The 26920-nt window shown below is 45.7% G+C and overlaps 10 protein-coding genes across 10 annotated transcripts; 5 read left to right on the top strand and 5 right to left on the bottom strand.

Moving 5' to 3' along the window:
• Nucleotides 1-5: 5 nt before the first annotated feature.
• FSST1_010279 (uncharacterized protein) lies at nucleotides 6-581 on the top strand (the record flags this gene model as incomplete). The annotated part of the gene is made up of 2 exons (XM_083233293.1): nucleotides 6-245; nucleotides 333-581. The coding sequence occupies 2 exons, from the start codon at nucleotides 6-8 to the stop codon at nucleotides 579-581; spliced, it is 489 nt and encodes a 162-aa protein (XP_083079975.1).
• Nucleotides 582-3941: 3360 nt separating this feature from the next.
• Nucleotides 3942-5717, top strand: FSST1_010278 (acyl transferase/acyl hydrolase/lysophospholipase; the record flags this gene model as incomplete). Its single annotated transcript, XM_083233292.1, has 4 exons — nucleotides 3942-4095; nucleotides 4147-4375; nucleotides 4426-4716; nucleotides 4778-5717. The coding sequence occupies 4 exons, from the start codon at nucleotides 3942-3944 to the stop codon at nucleotides 5715-5717; spliced, it is 1614 nt and encodes a 537-aa protein (XP_083079974.1).
• Nucleotides 5718-6245: 528 nt separating this feature from the next.
• Nucleotides 6246-7157, top strand: FSST1_010277 (uncharacterized protein; the record flags this gene model as incomplete). Its single annotated transcript, XM_083233291.1, has 1 exon — nucleotides 6246-7157. The coding sequence occupies one exon, from the start codon at nucleotides 6246-6248 to the stop codon at nucleotides 7155-7157; it is 912 nt and encodes a 303-aa protein (XP_083079973.1).
• A 764-nt stretch (nucleotides 7158-7921) lies between these two features.
• On the bottom strand, nucleotides 7922-8896 carry FSST1_010276 (beta-lactamase-like protein; the record flags this gene model as incomplete). The annotated part of the gene is made up of 2 exons (XM_083233290.1): nucleotides 7922-8539; nucleotides 8588-8896. The coding sequence occupies 2 exons, from the start codon at nucleotides 8894-8896 to the stop codon at nucleotides 7922-7924; spliced, it is 927 nt and encodes a 308-aa protein (XP_083079972.1).
• Nucleotides 8897-9646: 750 nt separating this feature from the next.
• FSST1_010275 (uncharacterized protein) lies at nucleotides 9647-10718 on the bottom strand (the record flags this gene model as incomplete). Its single annotated transcript, XM_083233289.1, has 2 exons — nucleotides 9647-10520; nucleotides 10576-10718. 2 exons carry the CDS (start codon nucleotides 10716-10718, stop codon nucleotides 9647-9649), a joined length of 1017 nt encoding a protein of 338 aa, XP_083079971.1.
• Nucleotides 10719-11671: 953 nt separating this feature from the next.
• Nucleotides 11672-13125, top strand: FSST1_010274 (uncharacterized protein; the record flags this gene model as incomplete). The annotated part of the gene is made up of 2 exons (XM_083233288.1): nucleotides 11672-11762; nucleotides 11813-13125. The coding sequence occupies 2 exons, from the start codon at nucleotides 11672-11674 to the stop codon at nucleotides 13123-13125; spliced, it is 1404 nt and encodes a 467-aa protein (XP_083079970.1).
• Nucleotides 13126-13304: 179 nt separating this feature from the next.
• Nucleotides 13305-15853, bottom strand: FSST1_010273 (major facilitator superfamily domain-containing protein; the record flags this gene model as incomplete). Its single annotated transcript, XM_083233287.1, has 16 exons — nucleotides 13305-13329; nucleotides 13382-13512; nucleotides 13574-13647; nucleotides 13695-13741; nucleotides 13790-13861; nucleotides 13910-14315; nucleotides 14365-14481; nucleotides 14532-14636; nucleotides 14685-14727; nucleotides 14778-14820; nucleotides 14872-14898; nucleotides 14945-15055; nucleotides 15107-15177; nucleotides 15233-15340; nucleotides 15388-15549; nucleotides 15608-15853. 16 exons carry the CDS (start codon nucleotides 15851-15853, stop codon nucleotides 13305-13307), a joined length of 1788 nt encoding a protein of 595 aa, XP_083079969.1.
• Nucleotides 15854-16697: 844 nt separating this feature from the next.
• On the bottom strand, nucleotides 16698-18122 carry FSST1_010272 (uncharacterized protein; the record flags this gene model as incomplete). The annotated part of the gene is made up of 3 exons (XM_083233286.1): nucleotides 16698-17483; nucleotides 17555-17813; nucleotides 17965-18122. 3 exons carry the CDS (start codon nucleotides 18120-18122, stop codon nucleotides 16698-16700), a joined length of 1203 nt encoding a protein of 400 aa, XP_083079968.1.
• Nucleotides 18123-19185: 1063 nt separating this feature from the next.
• Nucleotides 19186-23527, bottom strand: FSST1_010271 (uncharacterized protein; the record flags this gene model as incomplete). Its single annotated transcript, XM_083233285.1, has 8 exons — nucleotides 19186-20204; nucleotides 20269-20433; nucleotides 20481-20528; nucleotides 20601-20660; nucleotides 20721-20942; nucleotides 21005-22048; nucleotides 22120-22465; nucleotides 22559-23527. 8 exons carry the CDS (start codon nucleotides 23525-23527, stop codon nucleotides 19186-19188), a joined length of 3873 nt encoding a protein of 1290 aa, XP_083079967.1.
• A 716-nt stretch (nucleotides 23528-24243) lies between these two features.
• Nucleotides 24244-26439, top strand: FSST1_010270 (uncharacterized protein; the record flags this gene model as incomplete). Its single annotated transcript, XM_083233283.1, has 5 exons — nucleotides 24244-24828; nucleotides 24898-25063; nucleotides 25146-25304; nucleotides 25396-25482; nucleotides 25532-26439. 5 exons carry the CDS (start codon nucleotides 24244-24246, stop codon nucleotides 26437-26439), a joined length of 1905 nt encoding a protein of 634 aa, XP_083079966.1.
• Between the last annotated feature and the right edge of the window lie 481 nt (nucleotides 26440-26920).

Here is a 26920-nt window from a genome sequence, read left to right as displayed (position 1 = left end):
TCAACATGGATCATTCTCCAATTCATCACCATGATGTCCCCGGCACGGTTCGTCTCATTGATGTCAGTGGGATGAACTCCGGTGGACCTCATGACTCCCAACACAAAGACATTGTCTTTGTTCCACGTCCAAGCTCCGACCCCAAAGATCCCCTCAACTGGACATATCGTCGAAAGCTTCTAGCCGTTAGCATGGCATACCTTTACGTCCTCAGAACGGGCATTGTGACTTCCCTCCAATATTCGGTACTAGCAGACATCACTAAAGACACGGGCATATCTACCGCAAATCTCGTCCAAGGAACCGGCATCATGTTTCTGTTCTTTGGATAGGCCTGTCTGATCTGGCAACCGATCGCCCTCACCTACGGGCGACGCGGTGTCTATCTTTTGACCATGCTGCTGGCAATTCCCATCATGACCTGGACTGCTTACTCTTCTTCCGCTGGAGTCTGGTTTGCTCACAGAGTCTTAATCGGTATCATCGTATCACCAATTGAGTCCTTGTGCGAGGCCACTGTATTCGACCTCTTCTTCGCTCATAACCGTGGAACCTACATGGGACTCTACGTTTCCATGTAGTTCGGGTCCAACTTCCTCGCACCCCTTGTCGCTGGTTGGTTCAACGATACATACGGCTGGAGGTGGACAATGCACTTCGGCGCTATCATCTGTCCTGTGTGTTTTGTTGTCATGTTCTTCTTCATGGAAGAAACAATGTACTCTCGCGGGACGTTGATTGAGAGCCAAGTCGTACCGTTCGCACTGGAACTATGAGAGACAAGGCACACGGGGAAGACGAGTCACGGGACGTTGGAACTGATTCTCAGAATGACTCTCAGACATCTACTCCTACCCTCGCGACAAAGCAGAGTATTACCTCTGAATGGGGAAAGTACACATGGTTCAAAGCCTTACCAGGACAACCCAGCAATATCGATATGTTGTGTATGGTCTATCGTCCTGTTCTGATGATCTTTCGTCTCCCAACTGTGGCTTGGGCTGCGTTTCTTTATTTATCTATTTAGAAGGTGGTAATTATCATGATAACAATTGGAGCTAACGGGGAATGGATTAAAGTTGAGAGCAGATAAGCGCTAGCTGGGGCATTATTTCCTAAAGTAGTTTAGTTATATCAGGGATGGAACGCGGTCTGAGCACTACATGTAGACTACAGTATCTCAAGTTCCCCACAATGATTGCACACTACAGGACGACAATTGTTACGGAATAGGGTAGTTGACTTTCAACTATCTAAACAATGATTGGAAACTCTAATATATTTAGAAGACAGACGACTAAGCTTCATTAAATAACGTTATAATAGCATCTACAATTAAACACAAGACTGCTTAGTCTAGGTACGTTTATCTGAAATCCGCATTGATTCCATTGTCAAAAACCTTGAGTGATGATCAACAATCCAGTCATTAATGATAGTCCACTTTATAACACAACACACTCCCCCCACGTCAGACTCTCCCATATACAAGTTTACTGGTTTTATAGCGAAAGAAGGTCCTGATTGGAATGACGGTTAAACTCACGAGTTGAACAGATGCTCATAAAGCTGACTCAAAAGAGTTATAGGGCAAATTGTACTTATCACATCAGAGGCTAGAGTCGTTAGTCGTTGAGCGAACTAACAAAGTATACGGGTTTCGGACCTAATCGTTTGCCTACGTGTTTGTAACTTTAGAATCCCAAGCGCTTAAACTAGCATTAGGTCTGCATCTGGGCGGTTTGATCTCCATGTTATGACCATGAATCATTTGAGGCCCATGGGCGAAATGCAAATCAAGAACCAAGGAAATGAAGTGGCGTAAATATTGAACTTGTATAAGATCAAATCATTCCGCTGAAAAGATGACAACACCACTTGACAGCGAATTGTTCCAGATGAAGGCAGAATTTTATGCCTGAAGTTCGTGGCGCTGTCACAGTGGTACAGGTCAGCAATAAAAGGGCCTCAGCCATTGTCTCGGATATTACCTGGCAATGAAAAAACGCCAAGCAAACAAACTTATGACCAAATCTGCCACGGGGTAAAGGAGGGTTGGTGCGGCTGAGTCTATGGGTTCCGAAACCGGCTGAATGACATTCAGCAGGGCGGAGTTACCAAAAAGTCCTATCTCCAGCGAACGAGACATAAAGTTGTGGTTACACAGAGAACGCCTCACCGGATCATGCGATCATAATCGAGTTCTCTTACTCGGAATTGTGTCAAAACTGCAACAATCAGGCGTCACAAATGTCAGTCTCCGAGTCGGTCAACTAAGTTGTGACCTTTGGGAGGACTCATCAGACGCTTTGGCAATTACATTTACGGATAAAGACAGGCAACTGAACAACGCCACTGTCTTAGATGGAAGGATTAAGGGCAGCATGAACACTCCTATTTCTTTGGAGGTTCCCCCGCTTTTCATCGAGGATATAGAACAAGGCTCTGGAAAACGCTCACCGCTAGAATACACTCGTATTCTTCAAATCTTGATACCGCAGAATATCGAAACATACCATGTCTACAACATCGAGTATCTCCAAACCCATTTCTTCTCTTCGCCCAAGAGCTGGTGGTATGGGATTTCACGGAAACCCAGTCGCTGTCCTGGACATGAAGTCAGATCAGGTCCAACCATTCGACAAATCTGACATTGAAGGTATAAATGTTGTTAGACTAGACCGTTCAAACTACGTACTGACAAACGCGACAGGCAAAGGTTGCATCGCCGTTGATATCCCCCGATTGAGGAGCAACGTCCCTATCTACATTCCACGATCGAACGAAACGAAGGGGGAGCTCATAGCGGAGGTCAATCTGTGGAGTATGGGAGTTCGGTACAATCTACATAGACTGCTTTGTAACGGACCTCAGCTGTATGTAATGAACGCATGACGAACTTGATACTGTGGATTGGTGTGATGATTATGAAGGGCAGGTGATTTCATTGTCCAATATTGTTTTCTTGGCCTTTGGAACGAGGTGGGTGCGCCACTTTGGGTATTTCCGGTTATTTCATTGTATTTAAACATCGCTCGGGGAGCCGGAGAATTCGTAAATACAGGGTTCTCATCGTTGAAGATAGTGATTCGTCCGTCGGTGGCGATGCATGTCAGCAGGCGAAGGTCCGGGTCAGCCGTCAGATATTCCATTTTAGACTTGACAAGCATCATGACAGACGTGGAGGTTGCAACCAAGTTTAACGCACGAGAACTACCCGTTCGTTTAATATATTGACAGGTGATAATCTCCACCATCTTTGTCTTACGACACGAGCTGACGGTCCCCAGATTCGGTTATTAGTCACTTTGTTAATAAAGCCAATAAGAACCCACAGAGGCAGGGGATATGGGGTCACGAAGTTCCAGGTAGCCTACACAAGGCTCGTTGGGTGAGGTTTGGTCGCACGACAGCCAACATTTCAAGTCCAATATTGAATGCATGCATATCATTGTTAAATCAGCGGAGGGCGGCTAAGGTACCTGTATGCCCCAAAGATGTCCACTGTGATGGCTGAGTAGCAAACCAAGCTTTCTTGCCTTTGATAAGAATTACCTTATGCTGTTGTAGAAACAATCTTGTTAATACATCTAGGTTGGCGAATCTGCTATAGAGAATAGCGATGTGGAACTTGATCAGGAAGTACCTATCCTCCAGCCTGCATTCCTAAATGAACAAGATGGTATCATATTTGGAAGCCGTGGCTGTAATATCACAGTTGTACAGGCTGAGTGGTTGCCGCTGCGGGATGCGTAGCCCACCATCAAGCGCCCGATTCTGATGCATTTCCAGAGCCTTGTCTGAGGAGGCATAAAACGGGCTGATAGCTACCTGTCCTTGATAGTTGGTATTCTGTTCTTAGACAGACACAAGGCTCTATGAATCATTCCTTAAGTTCTTAGCCAACGCTCCTAATTTGTGTTCTGTATCATGGGAGCAAGATGGCCACCCCAAGTTCCAGTACTCTTCCTACGTTACAGCAGCAGGCTAGTGGGACGAGCAGCGTCGATATTGACCCTTCAATTCCTATTCGGGGACCTGAGCATATCTCCGATGAAGAAGGCCCGTGGGCTCAGAAGACAATCTTGACATTCGGTAATAATCTACCCAAAACAATTCAGACTATTACTAACCATGATATTATAGATGGGGGCGGTGTTCGTGGCTATGCAAGTCTTCTGGTACTCAAGCGTATCATGAATACGATACGCACATTGGAACGTCAACACTCCGAACCAGCTCTCAGTAGCAGGTTCTATTCCTGGATGGGACCTTCCCATGACGGTTCTATTGGGGCGACTGAAGATCCAGAACGTGTTGATGAATATCTTCCGTGCCACTATTTCGACTATGTCGCAGGAACTTCAACCGGCGGGTACGTGTTTTCCACAAACTCTCTATATGATCTTAACTAACTGTAACTAGACTGAGTAGCATCATGCTGGGAAGACTACGTTTGTCGGTCGATGAAGCATTGGACACGTATAAATCATTTGGAAACGCCGTGTTCGGCCGACCCAGATGGTTTCATGAGCGCTCACTTCTCTGGTACCCGCGAGCAAAGTTTTCTTGTCGAAAAACACGTGCGGCGTTCCAAGAGGCGATCATCAAAGCCTTGGAGCGAAATCATAACTGTGGTTCTTATAACACACGCGATTGCCTTCCTGATGAGGCAGATACCGAGCCACTAAAGTACAGGGAAGATCGAACCAGGACGTAAGGATATCCAACACCCACATCGGCAATCAATTATAATGCTAACACTCTATTCATCTAGTATTGCAATTTCTTGGGTTATTAATAAGGAAAGCGGTGTTAGTAAAGAGTTCGTTTGGAGGAGTTACGACAATGACTTCAGCCCCACGTCAAATGACTCTAACTCGTGGACTCCATCTAATGCAGGACCTGCTCATACAACAGCAATTTGGGAGGTTGCTCGTGCTACGACTGCAGCACCAGTATACTTTGAATCCATCAAAATCAGAGGAAGAAAGTTCCTCGACGGCGGAATGGTAGCAAACAACCCCTCATTAATCGCTATTCGAGAGATTCATAACCTTCACGGCCGAGTCCCAGCGTTGTTCGTCAGTATTGGAACGGGTCTGAAGGTTGCAGATCAAAAGTCTACAGCTCCTCAAACGAACGGAGCACCAAGAGAAGCAAATGTTAACATCAAAACTCTCAGAAGGGCTGTGACAAAAGATGATGTGAGACGCAAGCAGTTCTTAAAAAAGTATTTTGAGATACTGGGGCAATGGAAGAAATGGATGGTGGACTGTGAGGGAATGAACGGAACAAATGGCTGGCGAGCGCACTGCAGAGCCATTGGCCTGACTGATCATCGATACAGACTCAACGTTGAAGGCGATCTTCATACCATTCCCCTCGACGACTGGCGACCCTCCAACACAGGAGAAGATACCCTGGATTTTATACAGCAGCAGACAGAAACATATCTCAAAGATAAGAAGGTGATTGATTACATTGATATGATTGCCAAGAAAGCAGTGGAGATCAGACGCCAACGTGCGGCGACGGAGCAATGGGAACGGTTTGCAGTGGATGTCACTTATCGCTGTGATCAATGCGACAAAAAGTATGATACTCGTGCTAAGCTGCGGGAGCATTTGCAAAAGGGCATTGAGCACAGGAGGGAGAGAGTAACGGACGAAACGGAGCTTGAAAGGATACTTAATGGTGCAAGGACGATTCATTGAGAGTGTATTATAGCAGTGGAATGGTTAATAGATGTTGTCTAGTAGAGTTAATATAAAGTCCAAAGTCTACCGGGGCCGAACTGCCATTCTTGTACTAGTTAACTAAACGGTGCAGACTTGTGCCGACCCATTTTAACACAAAAAGCTAGACAGTAACCAAGATTGGGCTATAGATATAAGACAAGGCAATGCTTGTTGCAGTGGAGAGACTTAGTGGGACTTTGATGATATTGTGTCAGGATCGTAGAGCCGGACGTCATAATCGATGTTCGACAAGTTGACTGTTATCCGGACTTTCTGAACGGCCCGTTAAAAAATTCAGTTCGGCTCCGACATTCTGTATCCGGTGGTTATGGCCGACACTTAATCTCGGCCGCGAATAGCGGACAGCACAGATCAAGTCACATATGCGCAGTGACCATAAGTATAAAGTCTAACCACTACCTCAACAACATATGATGTAATCACATATAAGATCAAGTCTCCTAACTATACGTTCTGCTTTCTTACCGGTCATCTCTCACCGCCATGTCTCTTAAATCCGTCTTTCTACCCTATGTTTTTTCCGTCGTTCTCAGCTTTGCCGGATTTTCGGCGGCTCAGAATGCTCACACCAAAGTCGAACTAGATCCTACCTACCGTACAGTTGCCCCGCCGATCGGTAACTTTGCACAGGACCCGGACCACATTCGGGTTGTGTCGAGCATTCTCCTAGCCGTCTCGCTTGTTTTCCTGGGAATTAGCGTCACCGAAAGCAGGCGATGGAACAGCACTGTACCTGCAGCTCTGACAGCCGGGGCAGCTTCCTGCGTCTTGGCAGAAGCCGTCAATTGCTATCTGTCTAATGTTTACTGGACGCAATCGCATGACCCCAGCAAACTTCTGTTCACGTTGTTGGGCCGTGAGTTCGATACTTATGTCGGTATCATATGGTGGTCTTTTGGCGCTGTATTGAGCTGTGGTATCTTTGGTGCACTGATGCGCAATGTTCGGACAGGAACATTGTGGATTCTATTGGGCCTGGCGGGCTTCTTCGACTTCATCCTGGAGGAAACCATGCTTCAATACGGCGGTATCTACACCTATTATGGCCATCAGCCCCTTGTCTTATTCAAGCTATTTCCATGTTGGTGGCTCTTCTGCAATGTGTCAGGCATTTTCTTCGGCATTGCCATTTCTTATCGCTATCGAGCTTGGTTCGCTGGGTGGAGAAGTGTATTCTTGCTTCCAATCCTGCCATTCTGTTACATCGGGCCTCAGGTTCTAGCAGCTATGCCCACTATTTACGTTGTCCAAGCAGATCATGACCCGCTTACAACTCAGCTCTGCGGTATTCTCACCTGCTGTATCGCTGTCGTTCAAACTGGGGTTATGATGGACGTGGTTCTTAATCGTGACCCCCTTGAGTTTGACGGAGTCCCGCGCAACTGCCAGATATGATTAGAGGGAACTTTATGTGCTTTTAAGTCTAGAGGTGGCGGGAAATGTTTCGTGTCTGCAAACTATAGGTCAATAACATGATAATGTCTCTGTTGGTCTGTCGTTGAGTGTCACTTATGCAGGGAGGGATGTCATCTCAGCCCGCCACTTTCTAGCACCACAGACAAAGCGACATTTGGTTACCCATTTTAAAGAATTTAGTTCGTTGTCCTGGAATTAAGGAAATGATTAATCATTACATGAGCCAACCGGTCCTATGGCAAACGAGTCCCTGGACTTACTTGAGTGTAAAGTCCGAGGTTGAAAAAAAGGAAGTCCTTCGGGACACCACCACGCCATCACATTTTTGCCACAAGTATTCATTTTCGCCAACATGTTGAACAGCATGAACCCCCATTTTCAGTCACGATTACGGGTATATCGATCATGCTGCCGGGAAGGATCAATTCGGGATAGTCGGTTTTCTCCTTTCCTCGGGTACCTGTCTTGGCTTGAACCTAGCCAAAAGGAGAATCTTGCGCTCCGGAAATAAATATTCAACACTGAAAAGCCGGGGGTGTTACAAAATTGTCTATATTATGAGGCAAGGGGCAGATTGCTGACTTTTGGCTTAACTGGTTTTGATGCCATGCGCTTCTGGTTGGCCTCAGCTGTAGTGAAAGTCCTGTAACAGAACATGATATCCTTGTGGCTAATATAGGTCTATTGTCTATTTACACTTATCCATGCCAGCCAGGTGATCTGTTGAGTTGGGTCATCGAAAGTCAGTTCTTGCTGAAATCGCAGGTCGAGCCATAAGATTTTTGGAGTGAAACAAGATCAACATCGTGCTTTTGCCGCTGGCCTCCCTTGCCAAAATGCTGAGCGTTGATCTGGAGTAAAAGCTTTGAGGTCGAGCCCTCTTCTGCATCTGCCAACTCAGGGAAAGCATCATCAAACTTGGCAATGATTTCTTCTGGCGTAAATGCATCCTTCGGTTTCGACTCGATCTCCCTTTGAAAGAAGCTGACATATGCTCGTGTGTGGTCAGTGTCTTCAGTTCCATCGAAACCTTCACTAAGCGCATGTCCTGGAATAATTCTCTCTGCGCCAACAGAGTCGATCAATCGCAAAGAATCAAGCCATGCTTTCGTCATTAACGGATCATCAAGGTCAGCGAGCCACATGTGCATTCCATGACCGTATACGACATCGCCAGCAACCAATGTTTTGATGGAGGGGATCCAAAACATAGTCTGCTCAGGGCTGTCTCCGTTGACAGGTCCAAGTAGATGCACAATGTCGTCCCCTGGGAGCGAAAAGAAGGTCGATGGAAAGACTTGAGGGATTATTGGCGAGTTTGCGATATTCTCATCACCCAACGCCGACTTCCAGAATGTAGTCTATTTCAAAGTTAGCTAGTCAATTATTTAATTTGGGTGATTACACACTTTGCCCTCGATGATTTCCTTTACCAAAGCCACTGTCTTCTTGGTAGCGTACAAGTTGGCCTGAGGAAAGTTCTCCAAGATGACGTGAGCAGCAAGATAATGATCTGGATGGAAATGTGTGGCAAAGATGGCAACTAATGGCAGACTGGTGTGCGAGCGAATCCATGGGACAAGCTCTTTTGCTTGAGGAATAGTCAAGGGAACATCAATGAGTACAGCTGCTTGACTACCTATAATCAAAGATGATACCATATCTTGAGCAATGCCATGGTTGATGCGGGTTTCGACTCGAAGCATCGTAGTCGCCATTGTTATCTAACCCGAATTGTGTTGTTATGATGTAGAGAGCCTCGGAGAAGCCGTCCAAGCTACGGTGTGAAAAAGCTGCATTTATCCCATTCATCCCACTCGGTTGTTTAGTCATAAAGCTTGTGAACAAACCGGCCGATGGTGATGTAATTTGAAGTGTATAAAACAGACCCTACACTGCAATTTTAACCCTCTCCTAGGTTTACCAGCTTTAAAATGACACTAAGGGTGGACACGGGGTAGTGTTCTATTTTTTCACTGCAATTTTAACCCTCTCCTAGGCTTATACATCCCAGTGAGAGTCGTAGCTGCTAGAATCTCCGCACGCAGTGATCTAAGCTGATTCACGTGACCTTTCCAATTAGCACACAACTGACGTATCACAAGATTATCATATGCCTTGCTGGGTTACAATTTCTAAAGTATTGATTACTAAAAAAGTATCATGTTCCTTTTAAATTCAAATAGCCGAGCTGTTGACGTACGAGGACTGACAGATATAGATGAGCAATTAATAATACCGGGTAACCTCTTACAAGGTTTTATTACAGGAAGGATTAAATGTCATTCGCAGTGGCTTCTCCAACTTCATCGAGTCATGGAATCATAGCAGATCTGAGTACTATTAATTGAGTAGCTGCGTTTTATAACTCTAATATATAAGGAGATTAAACGATCTCAACCTACTGGCCGGTCACAGGATTTAAGTAATTAGAAATATCCAAATTCTTGAATTATTTAAGCCATCTTTCAAATTCCAGCGTCCTTCAGTACGTCGGGTTCAATTTCCCCAAGTCTCTTAGTAAGGTTGCCCCATAATCTCTCCTCGAGTTTCCTGCCTTTTTCGCTCTGAATAAACGAGGATTCTTGTTTAATCTGACTTTCTGAGATGTAGCAGCCATGTGTTTCATTTCCAGCCGTCAAGGCATACACCAGCGTTCGACTTCCGTATTCAGCTGACCAGCCAATCAATGGCATCAGTACTAGCTCAGGTAAAGTCTTCTTTTTGCTTCGAACGAGTTCTGTAGCGCACCATCCAGGATTGGCCCAGTTGACCGTTACACGAGGTCTGCCCGGTTTGGCTGTGGCAGATACGTGCTTGGCAAGTTGACTGGCACATTGGTGGCTCATCAGCTTACTCAACGGGTATCTTTGGGCCATGTCGGCTGTTTCAGGACGACTCAGCTCCTCAAAGATGTCTTTTTCATCGTCAATGTCAAGCTGATCGTCAGGTGCAAAAGTATGAATAAGAGATCCAACAATTGTCAGACTCGTATCGGTTTCATACTTCTCTGACGTTTCTTGCAATTTTGGCAACACTCCCAGAGCGAGCAAAAATGTCGAGACAACATTCACCTTTATCGTAAGCTCTAGATCATCAGCGAGTTCGAATTCCTCAACCTCGACACCTGCATTAGCGAGGAAGCCATCCAATCGTGAAAGGTCTTTAGAAAGCCGCTTTGCAAATGAAACAGTTGATTCGTACTTGGCAAGATCTAGCTCCCAGACTTGGATATCGGTATGGCCTCTACACTTGGTTTCGTCGTAAATAATAGATGCAGCCTTATTTGCCTTTTCAATATTTCGACAAGCAAGTATGAGCTTAGATGCTTTGAGTTTTGCTCTAGGGCGTTGGTTAAACAAATTGTCTTTTCAGATTAGATGATGAATATACTGACATGTGCTTGGCAGCCTCGAGGCCCAGGCCTGTATTGGCACCCGTCACAATTATAGTGCGACCAGAGAGGTCGACGTCGGGAAGAGTTGTTCTGCCAAATATTTGGCCGCCCAGAAATTGGGTCACATCGGTAAAGGTGGGCATTTTAGTATCTGGGGTTAATCAAAAGATGTTGACATTTTGCATGAGAGCTTAGAAGACTGACCACCTGGCTGAGATTATTGAAAGCAATTATATCAAGATACGGACTTTTAAAATAGTCCGTGAACCGGTGACATGAGTTATGTGAAATCTTGCCTCGGACTTTAACGGTGGACTTTATGCTGCGTCCGAACTTAGATAAGGGATTCGATCGACAAGGCCCATCACTTTTGTTACTGTTTCGGCTACGAAATGAATATTTTAATCGCGCTAGGCAAGTCGTTGATGTCATACACCAAGTCTCGAGTCTTGAGTCTCATGTCCCGACCGCGTTTTGCCACATAGAGCTTAGTGTTCCAGATAAACCCTCTCTCTCCAGATTATCAAGTAGTGAGTGATGTGTTGGAATATGTAAATTATTCCTCCCTCATGTGACTGAAAATCATGAGGGTTTCTTCTATTGTATTTTCTTGAAGCGCGACATGTAGGAAGTTATACCAGACGAGTACCCGTTTTCCACTTCTTGCTGTTCATTAAAGCCGGATATCTGAGATTAAAATAGGGTAATAACTGCATTTATGTAAAATACCTATCGTTAGACTACACTGCCACCGGTGGGCAAGAATGCTAAGTCGTGGCAATAGAACTCTCCCCGAAGGTAATAAGATGGCAGTCAAGCTGGGATATTGAGTTGCGGCACTCGGTGTTTAAGTGTCTCTCACGCATCAGAACGTGGGGGGCACAATTACCCCAGATTCCACTACTTTAGCTTGAATGTGTGGCTTTCCCTGTTAGTCGGATAGAAAGCCGTAAATATGGCGTGGGGGTTACCCAAGCGTGTGGAACCGATAACGGAGGTAAGTCTGCCATGGAAGCCATTTAACACACCCAGCAGGCCTTACGCACATCGGAGAAAATAGTTTACATATATCTATTTTAAATCCACACTCAATGCAATGGCTACTATAACCGGGGATGAAGTTGCCCAACACAACACAGTAGAGTCTTGCTGGATTGTGATACACGGTGCTGTGTGGGATGTTACTGGTAAGTCTTCTCTGACCCATATTGTAACAGTATGCTAACCATGCCGACAGACTTTTTAAGCGAGCACCCCGGTGGTAGGGCCCTTATTCTGAAGTCGGCGGGGGAAGACGCGACTGCTTCCTATGACGAGGTCCATGAACCAGATTTAATCACAAGGATATTATCACCAGAAGCGTGTCTCGGTACTGTAGATGCCACCACGCCTCCCCAGAAGTTGTCCAAGGCCAAGAATCAGGAAACAACGAAATACCCTGCGCTGAATACAGTCGTCAATGTTGCCGATTTTGAAACAATTGCCCAGTCCTTCTTGACGCCGGCAGGCTGGGCATACTATTCTTCTGGCGCCGAGGATGAATACAGTATTGAAGATGCCTTCCACAGTTTTCGGCAAATCCTCCTTCGTCCCCGTGTGCTTCGTCAGGTTGAGCCTGTCTCCACTGAAACTACTATCCTCGGCTGCTCTGTTTCTCTACCCATCTACTTCAGTCCAACAGGCATTGGGAGATATGCTCACCGCAACGCTGAGTGCATCATGGCCGCTGTCGCTGGTAAAGAGAGACTGATCTACTGTATGCCCACAAGCTCGTCTTGGGAATCGGTGTGCAATGCGCGCTCAGTAGAAAACCAGCCCTTATTTTTCCAGCTGTACACAGGCCGTGATAAAGAGCATACGAAATCTGTACTACGCTCAGTGAAAAAACTGGGGGTTGCTGCTATCTTCCTCACTGTTGATTCCCCCGTTCTTGGCAAACGGGAGCGGGACGACCGTATTCGAGCCGCGGATGGACAGGATACAGTTACTGCCTCTGCAGGCGGCGTTGCCAAAGCTACTTCAAAAGGCTTACTCAACCCTTTACTGTCTTGGGATGACATTGAATGGATCCGAGACGCTACAGGACTCCCGCTCGTGCTCAAGGGCGTCCAGACGGTGGAGGATGTGGTCCTTGCACATCTCCATGGGCTAGATGGTGTTGTGCTGTCCAACCACGGGGGTCGCTCACAGGATACGGCGCAGTCTCCAATGACTACACTGCTGGAGATACGTCGATATGCACCGCATTTGCTCTCTCCAAGTATTCGCCACAAGTTCCAGGTGTTTGTCGACGGCGGTATTCGCCGTGGGACAGATGTCATAAAGGCCCTGGCTTTGGGTGCTACGGCAGTGGGTATTGGGCGTCCTGTGCTCTACTCTATGTGTGCGGGGTACGGGGATAAAGGTTTGAATAGACTGGTTCAGATTCTCCGAGCAGAAGTGGAAACAAATATGGCATTGGTGGGAGCTACAAATGTTGAGGAGCTGGTACCGGAAATGGTGAATACCGAGAGGGCAGAGTTAGGTGTGTCACGGCGAGTGAAGTTGTGAGTGTAGGAATTAGAAACAGTGTTACAGTATCTCAGGAATAAAATTCTTGTCCCAACACCTCCTACGCCTTGTGCTTGTCTGGTGGTGAGTGGTCACCACTATCTTGTGTCCCCTTTCAATCGCACGGTCATTGTACGATGCCACCGCCGGATCTCACCAGGCAGCCCTTGAGCCGACACTTAGGTAGCAAAGCGAAAGTCGAGCCTGGTTTCAAAAATTAGTCAACTGGCAAGGTTATTAAGGAATGAATACATACCGCTTGTTGCCTTGATCGGAAGTGGTTGTCCTGTATTGGTGTTGTTCGTCTGGCGTCATTGCGTCCCATTTCTTGGCCTTTTGGTTATTCCGCCATCTATAGTAGAAGAATGTACCTGGGTATTGGACAAGCTGAAATGATGTCAGATTAGGTCTCGCGTGGTATGCGCTAGCGGAAGTGGAAAATACTTACACACATCCAGATGCAAATAACAAGTAGACCCTTGTTTGCTTTAAAGTATCGGGGTGAATCACCAGGTTGATAGACTATAAATTGTTAGTTTTTAATTTCGTAAGGTAGATTCAAATCTTACTATTGGCTCCTATCATTCCACTGACTTGAACCCACATGTTGTAAAGACTGTTGGTCGTTAGAAGCGGTGGTGAGTAGAATGGAGGATTATCTTACGATGCAGATACTGTCCTATTCTGCACTGACCCAGCGTTCCTACTGGTCCAAGCGACTTGAATCGGGTGAGTACTAGATATTGTTAGTGAATAGTCAAACTTCAGCATTAAAATTACTTACTAAGGGAATGACAGCAGAACAGTCGAGATTGCGAAGTAAGCCCAAGGCCCAATCGGATCTGGCAGGGCGATGAGTGCCACGAAGCACGGAAGTAACCATGCATCCTCTGCCATGGACACAAAGCTTCGGTTGTTAACAAGTTCACTGAAGGCTGTGATGGCCAGCATTGTGATACAAGATCCAACGATGTACGGGATCGATAACAGGTTGGATTCGATGACGTTGAAGCCGAGACCACGGAAGGATAGTGTGAGGTATTGGTTGACGGGATACTTCGGCAGACCAAAGAGTAAACCGAGAGCATACAGAGGCCACATGTCGTAGTCTTTGGTGCACTCCCAGATTTGTCGGATAGATAGACCTTGCCTGTTGTACATTCCTCCCTTTTGAGGGTCATCTCGAATAACTGGAGCGAATTAAAATAGGACATTACTCATGGGGGTTAATCGACTTACCAGAGTTGACAATGATTTTTTGTTCCTTTTTGTTGAAGTAACCCTTGGGGCACCAGAAGCTCGTGGTCCTGGCAGGTGACTGGGGCATGAGAAAGAAGGATGCAATTCCGATCAGGACTATAGTAATGTTAGAAAAAGTCAGCTCGAAAGATCAATCAAGTGCTTACAAGTAAAGGCACCCTCAATGAGGAACAGCCATCTCCAGCCTTCATATCCAAGCATTCCACGCATAGACAACAAGCCGACGGCCGCAAAACCAACGCCTATATCCACTATCATTCTTGTAAGTATCCGGTTTCAACATTAGTCTCATTACATACCAAGTTGAGATGACATCCAGAACCAGGCCAGTCGGATTGGGAGCTAAAACAGTCAGTGGCAATTCGAGTGGGCTCTGGTCCGAAGCAACGTACTCTTGTGCCAGTATACCAGTAACTAAGGTAGAGAATCGTGTCGCTATAGCTTGTTAGACATGCGACAGATGCTTCATGCAAAGAAGTTACCTACGGAATAAAACCACCTTGAAAAGTGGCACTGAAAAGTTAGCAAGGCTCATCGCCATGACTCGGGAGAAGCTTACATCAAGTAGCGGGTGGCAAGAAAGGATGCACGGCCCTTTAAGAAGAATTGCATAGCTGAGATGAGACTGAAGATGCAAAGCTGGATTGGGATCCACATATCGGGACCAATGCTGATAAGGAGTGAGCTTAGTTGAGGAATTCGTGATGGGTATGTGACTTACCGTTTCGAGATCAACTGGGAAGGTAACTCAGCCACGAGAAAGCCGACACGAGAGATGGTTTGCCCAATGTTCTGTAGAAGGTAAGCACTTTGTCTTGGATCCTTCCTGTGCCATTGAGCAACTCACATAGTCAGCTTGCGTGATACCCAAATCATCAAGCATGTTGTCGGATACAGCGTTCTGAATATTGTTCCTGTCGATATTCAAGGCTGCAAACATAACACAAACCCAGATCTATCAACGTCAGTCCCACTCCGTAACTAACCTTAGACTCTGCTTACCATAATCTTCCAATCGACCTTGCGTCGCACTTCATTCTCTTCACGCCACGTCCAACGGAAGTTGGGATCAAAGGCTGACCAATTCTCCCACTGCGGGTGGATGTAGAGTTCTTTGTATCGCTCTAGGTCTGGCGAGTCCCAAATGCTTGGCTGCGTAGCGATCTAGTTCAAGTTAGGACCTTTGCCATGCCGTCGTACCATGGTTATATATGTTTCGTACCGTATCAAGGTCGTAGACATTGTCCTCTCGAGGTTTTCTGATCCGTAGAAATCGAAGAATGGCGTCACCCATTGCTGCTTCCATTCGTTGACCCTGTTGTGTTGCCAAGGCCGGCGCTGTAGGAGGTACAGAATCGTCGGTGAATCCATCGTTGTATACCTTGCCTTTCCCTTTAACGCTGTTATCATCGGAGGGAGACTCTGATTGTCCAGACGAAGGGACGATAGGCGGTGGTTGTGGCGACATTGTCGAATTATGCAGCCAGTTCTCTCTGCATTGATGATAGAACTTGACAATAAGATGAACTGATCACTGGAATGCAGGGTCACCACACAATATTTAAACAACCGTTGATCATTCTGACACCCTGTAAAAGGGATAATTGCGATATATGGGGTTCAAATAAGCTAGGTAAGACCCTTACACACTACGTAGTAGCCTGGGTCATCGAGTGGCACATCGCGACAAACATCGACTTGGAAATTGCCTATATAGGTTAATATGAGGCAATTGCCCGAACCAAGATCAATCAATCTCCGAGGAGATACAGGGAATAATAATAAAAATTCGATCTTCTAGTTTAATGCATTGGATTTGCTGGTCGCGCCATCGATTAGCAATCTGTGGAGCCAATGTCGTGATCGTTAAAACCAGGTCAATGTGGCTGATGTAACGCGGGAAGAATAATAGTGGAGGACAACTATGGCAATAACACTGGACTTCGAACTTATATGGATATCTTGTTGAAAATTTAAAAACTAAGATGAAATACCAAGGAGAAAACCCAGACATTAGTGGACACAGTAAAGCAGGATATCGTTAATACAAAACAGTGATGAACAAGATGTAGATAAAACTAACCAGCCAGCTTGGAACAAACGTATACAAACAGTTTTCACTCACAGCACCAAGGGTGATGACCTCAATTAATTTAATACAAAAACAATGACGATCAAGCGGGAGTTGGAAAGGCTCAAGTCCTAGCCACACGCTAGGGAATTAGAAACGTTGACCGCTGGAAGTTTAAGAGAGGTCACTTTATGTTGCTTGGACTATAGTTCTTAGACTACTTATTTCTATACTCCAAGACTTAAGAGGTCATTTTCCCTGCTACCCAGTGATCAATTTGTTCCGACATTTTGACAAAATAGTATAAGCCAGCTACAATGACGCATGAAATAACAATTATTCCTAGCCAACTGGGCCCATCCGCGTCATTGTTACCCTGATAGTAAGCCCGCTGGCCCATTCCAAACTGGGTTTGTTGTGGTGTAATATGACTGGGTCTCGCCACCCTAGATTGCCGGACTTGGTGTGCGCTAACTGGATAGTTATGAACACGCGCAGCATTTCTAGCGGCAGTAGTTGTTGGAGTAATCAGATATGTGTTTGAATATTGCGGTTGGATAGCGTCTGTCGAGGTTCGTCCAAACGTCCCATAAGACTCTGATATCCACGTTGGACTCGTTCCATGTCCAGGCTGTTGGATGCATCCTTGACAAGGAATGCGGTTAGAAGCAGAAGCGAGAGCTTGGGCAGAGGTCGGCTGGGCTTTATGCTCCGATATACCGTGTCCCCTGAGCTGAATGGATAATTCGCCAACATTGTTCTTCCACAACTCCACGGCGAGCATCTTGTAAGATACCCCGTCCAAGTGAAGATCATAATCTCGCCAACAGGGACGAAGAACTGTGAAGGGAATTTCGTGCATCTCCTTGAAGTTAACATAGGACTGCTTTTTCATAACCTTTCCATGAGCAACAGTGAGAACGCAGCCGGTATCTGGATGAGTTGCTGGATGTATTGGGAGGTAGGAATTACGGCGGGAGGGATTTCTATGGCGATTCTGAATTGGTGTGCTGTCAAAGCTTGTCAACTAGATAGCAGTCGTTATTAGCAATGTTGCACGGAAGAGTACGATGCAGTATAATGACTATGTAGACTCACAATAAAAACCGCGACTTTTCCGTCATATAGTTGTTTGGAGAGGATAATAACAGGGTGGTTGAAAATCCCGGTTCCAACAGGTAGGGATGTTGTGTAGCTCGCGTCAATCTCTGATAATTTGGGCAACATCATGATGCGGCCCTCTAGACTTGGACATGCTGGGGTCTGGTAACTGTAAGACATAATAAATGGTTTGGCTTCGTCTAAGGATTTGGGAGTAATATTAATCTGGTTAGGCCATATGATAGCATCGACAAGACTGGTTTTACAACCTGTGAAGACAAAGAAGCAACAATCCCAAGGTAGAATAGCCAGTTGGCAACTAAAATAGCGAAAAGAAAGAATGTAACAGCGGAGCTCGGCGCGGGCTGTGAGGTTAATAATATGATGGCTCGCGTCGCACGTGCAACCAAGCCAGGTCAATCAACTGGCTCTTGGGGGTGCTAAGAAAGGTGAGTGGAGAAACGGTCAAGAACAGGTCGAAGATGCAGGACTTTGGAATCGTGTGTACAGTTGATTGGCAAATAAGGTCGGGCTGTTGGTCGTAACACAAAGGGAAAGCACACATGATCAATACATATGGGCAATGGTGATATTGCGCCTCCTAAAAGTCCTAATATATCGATATGACCAAGTCCCATTATTACTGCACTTTCTGATATAGTCTATATCTAGTGATGTGATGCTTGTACTCTTTTAATATCGAGCCTTGATTGCAGTTTGCGACAGTTGACACGGGCTTGATATTGCCTTGCAGGGATTATGGTGTCACGGTAGGCCTCCCGCATAATTAGAAGAGACAACTAGACTAGGCCACCAATGCGGCCGCGACATGTAATCACCAACAACTGCAACAATTCCCCCAAAATGACAAGTTTGATTGGTGATATTCATTCCCGTCATGATCAGCAGCGCTTATGTGGCTATCTCTTCCTCAGCCCATGAGGTTTCCTGTACAGGTAAATATTAACATGTTAGTCATTCAGTTGGCTGCATTTATTAGCTTTAAGCTCTCCGTATTATCCACCTTGCCCAATCATACGTAGCTAAACGGTTCTCCATGAACCCCGCGCCGCGCTTACATTCCACTGCTGACAACTCTTGCTGGGATATCTAATCTTTTGCCTTTAATATCCATTGAGTCCAATACTCAATATGCCACCAGCCAATGCTTTTACGTCATGCGAGGTATGCAGGTATGTACTTATGTGGTTCTGTCTCAACTAACAATCTTCCCAACTGACTCGCGGATAGACGTCTCAAGCGTAAATGCTCAAGAGATACTCCTACAACAGAACTAGACATGCACCAAACACTCACCTTCCCGTGTTCATACTCTCTGGACTCCGATTTATTTCAGCCAATATCGAGAGGCACATTGACAATACATGACGGCCCGTTCTTTATCGAGCAGCAACGACGCTTTACAACTGCTGATAAATTCGACTCTTTGATAGATCACTATGAGAATACCATTCACCAGTAGCTACCCATGCTCAACGTCAAGCGATTAAAGCAAACCGCAAATCATCTAAGAGTATCAACTCGGAGCGCATCTGATATCCTCGTCTTTTGAGCCTTTGAGGCTCTCATTACTCGGAGTGATGACCCTAATGAGTATGCAATCTAGACTATACACCCCCTATCCTCGGATCCTGTTGTCTGAATGGTTCATTGTACATCGAGGGCATGTTTGCATGGGTGGCAGGGTCTGTCATATGCTGAGACTGTGCGTTTGAACTAGATGGAGAAGGAGAATACGACCTCTGCTGATACATTGATGGATGCTGTTGACCTCCGGAGTAACGATACTGCTCAAAAAGTTGCACATTCTCTGGAGTTCGCTGATAGGTTGGACTTGATACATTAGCTGCCTGTCCATAGTGACCCATACCTGGCTGAGGACCACCAGTTCGTGGTGGGGTACTGTATGATCCCATCGAAGCCTGTCTTGTGTCATATGAGGATCCTTGGTGGTGTTGCTGTCCAAGGTTTCCTTGTTCCGGACGCATCTGCGTATGAGATTGCTGTGGATGGCCTTGGATTCTAAAGTCGTGAAGTGGGTTCCGCTGTACCTCTGAGCTTCTACCAGTAGACCCCATCCCTCTATGTCCAGTGTTCGCTCTCATCGCCAAGTATGCTGTCTCCAAGGCTCTAAGACCTGCCTCATTCGCATGTGTTTCTGCATCAGTACCGTGAACTGCTTTGAGATACTCGATGAACTCAAGGTAAGCATCTGAAACGGTCTGAATATGCTTGACCGTCAAGTGGACCTTGGCATCTGACTTGACTGTCAGGTCGTACTTGCTGCCTTCCGGCTGAGCATCAAACTCTGCGAGAGCTAGCGCAGTCTGACAAGCATTTCGGATTTGTCGACCATTCAGACGGGCGTTAATGTTTCGCTCCCAGTAGTCCTCGGCGTAGCTTTGTATTTGTTCAACATCAATCGTTATCTTTCTGCCAGCCTCTTGATATCGTTTCTTGATCATCTTGAGATTGAGATCGAAGATCTTTGACGTTGAAAGGAGCTTGAGAGGTGGATAATGAAGACTCATATGAATTCTGGACGCGAAAGCTTCGTCAAAGTCCCCGATGCGATTTGTGGTGAGAAATAGGATACCTGCGTAATACTCGAGAACTCGGAGGAACACTGTTATAAGGAATCGTCATATCAGCATCAAAAGACTGCGCATCCCAGGACAACCAAGACCTACCTGCAACCAATCCGTTTCGATTAAAGTCATCTCTTCGTCTTTCAGCCAGAAACACATCGGCTTCGTCGAGAAGAAGGATGCAACCCCATCTGTTCGCGAGGGCGAAGTTGGTTTGTAAGGCTTCTTCCACTTCCTTAGGAGACGATCCTAGGTCACCTGCCATCGCTGTAAGGACAATCCCGGATGCAGAAAGGACTTTTATATGCACTTACCACACGTTATCTGGAAAAGAGGTTTCTTGAACTTCTCGGCAACACCCTCTGTCGTGGTTATTAGTATAACGAACATAGGCCATACTCGCGACATAGGTAAAGGTATAGTCTGTTTCTTACCGGCGGTTGTTGTCTTTCCTACTCCTGGGGCACCGTGAAGGAGAATGATAAGTCCCTTTCCTATGCAGATATCAGGAACATATTCATAACAAGTAGTTACCAACTACGTGGGACTCTTACCTTTTCCACGAACAATGTCAACCTGTTCATCTTTGTCCCTTTCTCGCTGCATTGCTTTGTTTCGAAAGTGTTGAGATATGAGTGAGAGGACCATGTTCTTATGACCTGATGGAAGAACTAATTGACCAAAAGCCGTCTTGTCATCTTCAGTCTCATCATCAACTACAGGGGCATCTTCAGTGGAGTCCGTGACGTGTGTGAGGTGTGCTAGATCTAACTTGGCTATAAATCTTGTCAACCTCGTGGCCAGCAGTAAATTTGATGAGAAATAATGGTTGACTTACCCCAAGAACGATCACGGAGTACAAATCCAAAAACAGAATACGACATGATGAGTAACTCATCACTCGTCAGTGAAAGTCCTTCTGTGTTAGAGTTCTCCATGGGACGAGGATATACAGAGGCTGGCGGCAAGTCATCGATGCCATCTTCGACCCTCCTCAACATATCTTTCATGAAATCGTGATGACGCTTGTTGTCCACATACACATCGTTGTGCACCGTATCCTTTGAACAGCATAATGCTTCGCATGGTGCATTGGTAGTCGTAGAGTCAGACATTGCAATCATGCCGATTAAATGCTTCACTTCCGGTCTCCAATCGTCATTTTTCTCTACCAGGAAGGCTTCTTCAAAGTCGATCATAACCTGACTCTGAACCTCGTCGCGAGTGTCAACAGTCAGACCTGAGTAGTACATGTGCTTGACATGTGCCACCTCGGTGAAAAGTTTGCCTCTCTTAACAAGACTGTCACGAAGCTCTGTAACGCCGTCTGTTACAGCCTGATCAATTTGTTCACCCGTCGGTTTCAATGTCATGATCTGCCTTTCCAGTTTCATCCGAACATGGCATCGCAAAGGATAGATGCTCAAAGACGTCACTGTCTTTTCGCCGTCAAACTTCGAAATGGTAATATCTCTCACCACTGGGCCGATTTGATAGCCATCAAAGTGAACATAGACACAATGGATGACATAGTCTTCGTTGGGAGGTACTTCATCAGGCTCATGCTTCTCCTTTGCAAACTTTGACCAACGATCTTTGCCAATGTGAGGTGGTGAGGTTAAATTGAAAACCTGGTAAACCTGCTTGCCATCATTAGAGATTACTTGGTCTCCTGGTTTGAATAAGTGCCAGATGTCGGAAAAGAATATCTTGTCACAGCTTGGACTGTTTAGATATTGCAACCTTTTCTGCATATATTCATCCATGAATTCGATCAAGCATGCCAGATGCTCCATAGCGGCCTTGGATTCGCTGAAGCCATCCGGATCTGCGACTCCAGTTGCATCTGGTTTTGTTGAGTCTTTTTCCTCGTTTCCGTTGTCTGAGAATTTGAAGTTAATAGTTTTTTCTTTGCGAAGGAACGAAGAAAGGATAATAAAAGAAAACACTCACTTTCGGTTTTTTCCTCATCCCTTAGCGGTGCCTCGATGTCAGTCACGGTTTTAGTTTCAACGCCTGACTCAATTTTTGAAAATCTTTTTTCCAGACGCGAATGCCATTGTCGAATTTCGCTCTCATAGTATACCAACATGCGGTATGGACGGAGCATAACTATTGAGCCGTCGGACACGTCCTGTGATATGATCTCGGAGCCATGGATGATGCTGAGGGTTCTGATGATCTCTCTCGAGTGAATCCTGATCCGTTCAGGAAGAATTGCTCTTCCATCTGGAGTATTCATACGCCCAGAGCCTGGAGCTGCACCTTCGCCTTTCTGTGTTTGGTGTACTTCGGCCAACTTTGAGCGATGTAAAATTTCCTTTTATGTGAAAGACTTGCTGTGATAATGCTGAAAGAAACCACCCAAGATTTGCGGCTCTCCGACAAGTACGTCAATGACACTGGAAGACTTCGCAACTGTTTTGCCACAGGCTTTGAACTCGGCCCATTCCACACAATTTAGGCCGGGTTCGATAACGGGAGCCTTGTCCTTTTCTGTTTCTTCCACCCCGTCGGCCTGCTGCTGATTCTTTGCTTCCTTCTCTGCTTCGCCTTGTTTCCTCTTTTTGTGTTTCTCGAATCTACTCTTTTGATGACTTAAACGATCAAGTTCCCACTCGAAATCTCCTCGGAGCCTTGCGCGGAAATAGTTAAAGTCCCGCGTAGCTAATGATGCATCGCTGCTCCATTCTTCGCTATCTGACATGTCCCACTCATTGGGAGGACCGAGTTTTCGAGAGTAGTGTGGTCGAAGTGAGCTTGGAGGACGTAACCCACGATGCGGTTGAGTGGGAACGTCACCCCAGAACTCCCGTTCTTCTTGGTTCTGAATTTTTGTCCGTCCTTCACCAAAAGTGCCACCATCCCCGTCCTCAGCACCAGTGTCAGATATTCTATGTAGATAAGGAGGGTTACTTCCAAGATACACTCGATCTTGTTCGGTCTCCTCGGCGAGGGTTTCTGCCTTTTGAACCCAGTCTTTGGCGTATCGAGCTCTACGAATCCGCTTTCGCAGTCGTACATCGTCTTCCATGTCACGATGTTTTCTCATCTCTCGGCTGTCTGACGATTCGCCCATTTTTCCTTCGAGGAAGTGGAGTCTTTCTCGCAAATTTTTCAGTTCCAACATCAATTCAGAAAGAGGCTCGCTAGATCCCTGGGCATGATCTAGTTCTGGAGGAGAAGCTAGATCACCCTCATTTGCTTTCGACTCTGAATTGGCCAAGGATGAACGATCTTCTCCAGTGCCACTCTTGTCATTTTCAGCGAGGCAAGTGTTAGTGACGCTCGGGACATCCTCAACAGAATCTGTTAAAGTCGGAGGCTCGGCTTTCTGCGTATCTGTAGCTGCAGCTGTCATGGTGGCAATGTTTTTTGACTGGCATGTGACTGAATGCTGTAAATTCTCAAGCCTTCAAAGGTTATAGAGAAGAAAACCGTTTTGTTACTGGAATGTCGAAAGACCAACTGGAATGGTAAGAATAACGTACCTAAGTATCATTTCGGGTTCGGCATCCTATCGTTACCATGGAGGGTAAGCTGCAGCTTCGCTAAGGCGGCCTGTGTGGAGTAATCAACACTCTAGTGCATTTTCATTCGTGGATAAGTAATTGTTAAATGCCTCAACAAAAGCAAAGAGTTCTTGCTCCTCATGTAACATCGCATTGCTTCGTAAGATGACGAATAAATGCAAATGCAGTCGCCATTGCTACGGTTTGGTTCCCATGTTTAGCCACTGGTTTTCAATTATGACTCAATAGGAACACTGGAAGAAGAATCAGGCTTCGCCTTATCCGCAAATCCTTGTCATAATGGACGGGCAGTGTTATACTGTGGGCCAGCGTCTCATCATATACGGGGGTACCTTGGATCCCATGACAAGACCTTCTCAGCCGCACATCAAGCGGGCGCTTAGTAGTAAGCAAGCTGATGTCAAACAACATCAACCAGGCAGTCAGTTGAAGATCGAGTTACCAGATAGAACGTCGGTCATTTGCACACAAGTGTCATCATATCAGCTCTACCTACTGAGTTTTGCATGCTTTCCACATTCATTTGATTACCACTCACACCACAATGGAACCGTCAACGTCCCATGTACCAAGAATCAGCTTGCAGCCTCCGGAAGTCGATTTTATCGATAACCATCTGGATTCACGACATCCTGCCTTTGCGACCCCACCATCGCGATACAGTCCGAATCATGGGGCTTATATGATATGCGATCCCCTTGGTCAATCCCAGTCACTGACTAGGCCTGAATCAAATTGGGATCTCATATCGCAGTCGAACCCATTAACATCGCGGAATGTTCAAATTCCCTCAAGACCGCTTGCGGCAGAACCGATGGAAGCACTCAAGTTCTGGGATAGCCTCTTTCATCGCGCGATGAATCAACTGAAAGAGAACCATCCAACTGAGCCTGGTTCGAAACAAGAATTCAGCATTCGCGATAAGACGGATTGTACTTCGGTATTTGATCAGCTTGAAAATGCTAAAGAGTCGTATTGCAAGAAGGACAAAAGCTTCAAGGCAAAGCTCACACGGATATATAGAAAGGTTACTGACAACGCTGCTGAGCCTTTACTTGGCGCCTCCAAGTTTGTTCCCAATATCGATTATGTGACTCCAATATTGGGAGCCGTTCAGATTCTTCTTGAAGTTGGTGCCCCGATCGTGAATACACATCGTCACTAGTCCTGTTTTAACACGAGACCCTGCAATTCATAGGCAGCCATCAAGGCAGCAAAAGTTCGACAGGAAGTTTTAAGTGCTTTCGACGATATCGACAAGGTTTTCAATCAAGTGGAAGGATACCTTCATATATACAGCAATGATGAGAATCTCGAGAAGGCAGCTGTCAATTTGATAGCTACAGTCTTCCACGCCATTGAATGTGTTATTCGTTTTTTTATAAAGAGCCCTGATAGGTTACTCCATTCATATATAACGGGACTGGTCTCACATTTGGCATCTAGGCAAAAAGGCGATATCTGTCACTTTCAATAAGGAAGGCTACCAAGAAGCAATCACGGAGAGTCTCAGTGCAATCAAAGTTCAGGGTGAAAACCTCATCTCCCAAGCTGATATGTCAGGGAAGTTTGAGACTAGTAATGGCTTGCAAACAATTCTGGATCGTGAGTGAAATATGTTTATTTTCTACCACCGTAGCAAGATTTGGTGGGTTTATGAAGCTTACATGATTTTTCTTGGGCATGCCATTGTCAGGAGAGATTGAAGATATACGTCACAGCCAACACTTTTTGAAAACAATGTTCATGCGCTTCCTCCATGACTATGATATGAACTCACGAGGTAATGATTTAATGATGCCTTTTTATACAGAAGGTTAACCGCATCGCAGCGTACGAGAGGGAAAGGGTGACAATCGAATACTCTCGCCCCTGCTCGCCAATTCCCCCGTATGAAGCAGCTCCTACAGAACAGTACATCAGCCCGCACCAACTTCTGGGCTGGATCAACATCCCGGACCTGCTAGTCAGAGATATGGAAATTATCCAGACTACAAGATCTGTCAAAGTACCTGCATCGGAACGAGCACGCGCCGACCAGCTCGTCAATACTACACAATTGAGAGACTGGCTTGTGTCTCCTAGCTCAGCACAACTTCTGATCCACGGAAACTACGATATCAGACGTCGATTATCAGGATTAACACTTCTGTGCAATTCTCTGGCCGAGTCCCTCGCAGATAAATCTCCAAAATGTCTCTATCTGGTATTCTATTGCGGGCTACATGCCAACAAGGATCACGATGAGCACACTGGGGGTCTCGTCATCATTCGAAGCTTCATCCGTCAACTTCTTTGCCAATATCACTTTAGCAATTGCATTTTGGTCAATGATGTGAGACCTGACCTGCTTTGTCACAGCGATATCAATGAGCTTTGCTGCTTATTTAAAAGGCTCATATTCCAGCTACCGAGGAATACGTTGTTGGTTTGTTTAATCGATGGTGTTGTCTACTATGAGCGAGAAGAGTTTATGCAGAGCATGGGTGACGTTCTGATAACTCTTCTGAGGATCTCAAATGAGCAAAGACCTGGAGCATCTGTCAAGGTCCTTCTCACTAGTCCCACTAAGACTATGACAATTCGCAAACCGTTCCCTGATGAGCTTATTCTCTGTATGGAGGCCAAAGCTCGGTCAGGGGTGCTTGCTGGAAGAGGGAGACTTGAGCGACAGCTGAATGAGCAGATGGACAGTCGTTCCGGATTCGTGAATGAAACAGACTCAGTGCTGTATTATTAGGTCCTCTTGATTATTTTGTCTGTGGGATATGAGCGGACTATGAATGGGAAGCGTATCAATATTATGCTTTTTACTTGTTCACTCTATGAGTAGTAAATCCCTAGAAGCGATTTTACTGAGATAAGATAAGAGATAAGATAAGTCAACAACAGCTTGTATTAGACTACGGAAATAAGAGTGGAGATAACATTCATAAAGTTTGCAGATAAGATGAAAATGATGAGATCGCAAGACACGAGGCCACTACTTCTGATGAAGACATCATTCGACTCGTAGGTACCTCCTCGAAGTAAAAAAACAAGAATTTTCAAGTGTTCAATTGATGTTGGATTTCAGTGCCATAGCTGGTCGTTACAGCGATGATCCCAACATGTTATAGAGAATGTTCGCATTATCATCTAGGGTAGCACCCAAGCATTCTGTTCTATAATCACGCTTTGATGCTACCAGCAGTATTGTTTTACTAGTGTAGGTAAGCAAT

Source organism: Fusarium sambucinum, chromosome III (genome assembly GCF_050947815.1).
Source record: "Fusarium sambucinum isolate potato_lamoka chromosome III, whole genome shotgun sequence".
NCBI lineage: Eukaryota > Fungi > Ascomycota > Sordariomycetes > Hypocreales > Nectriaceae > Fusarium > Fusarium sambucinum.
This window is presented reverse-complemented; position numbering and strand designations above follow the sequence as displayed.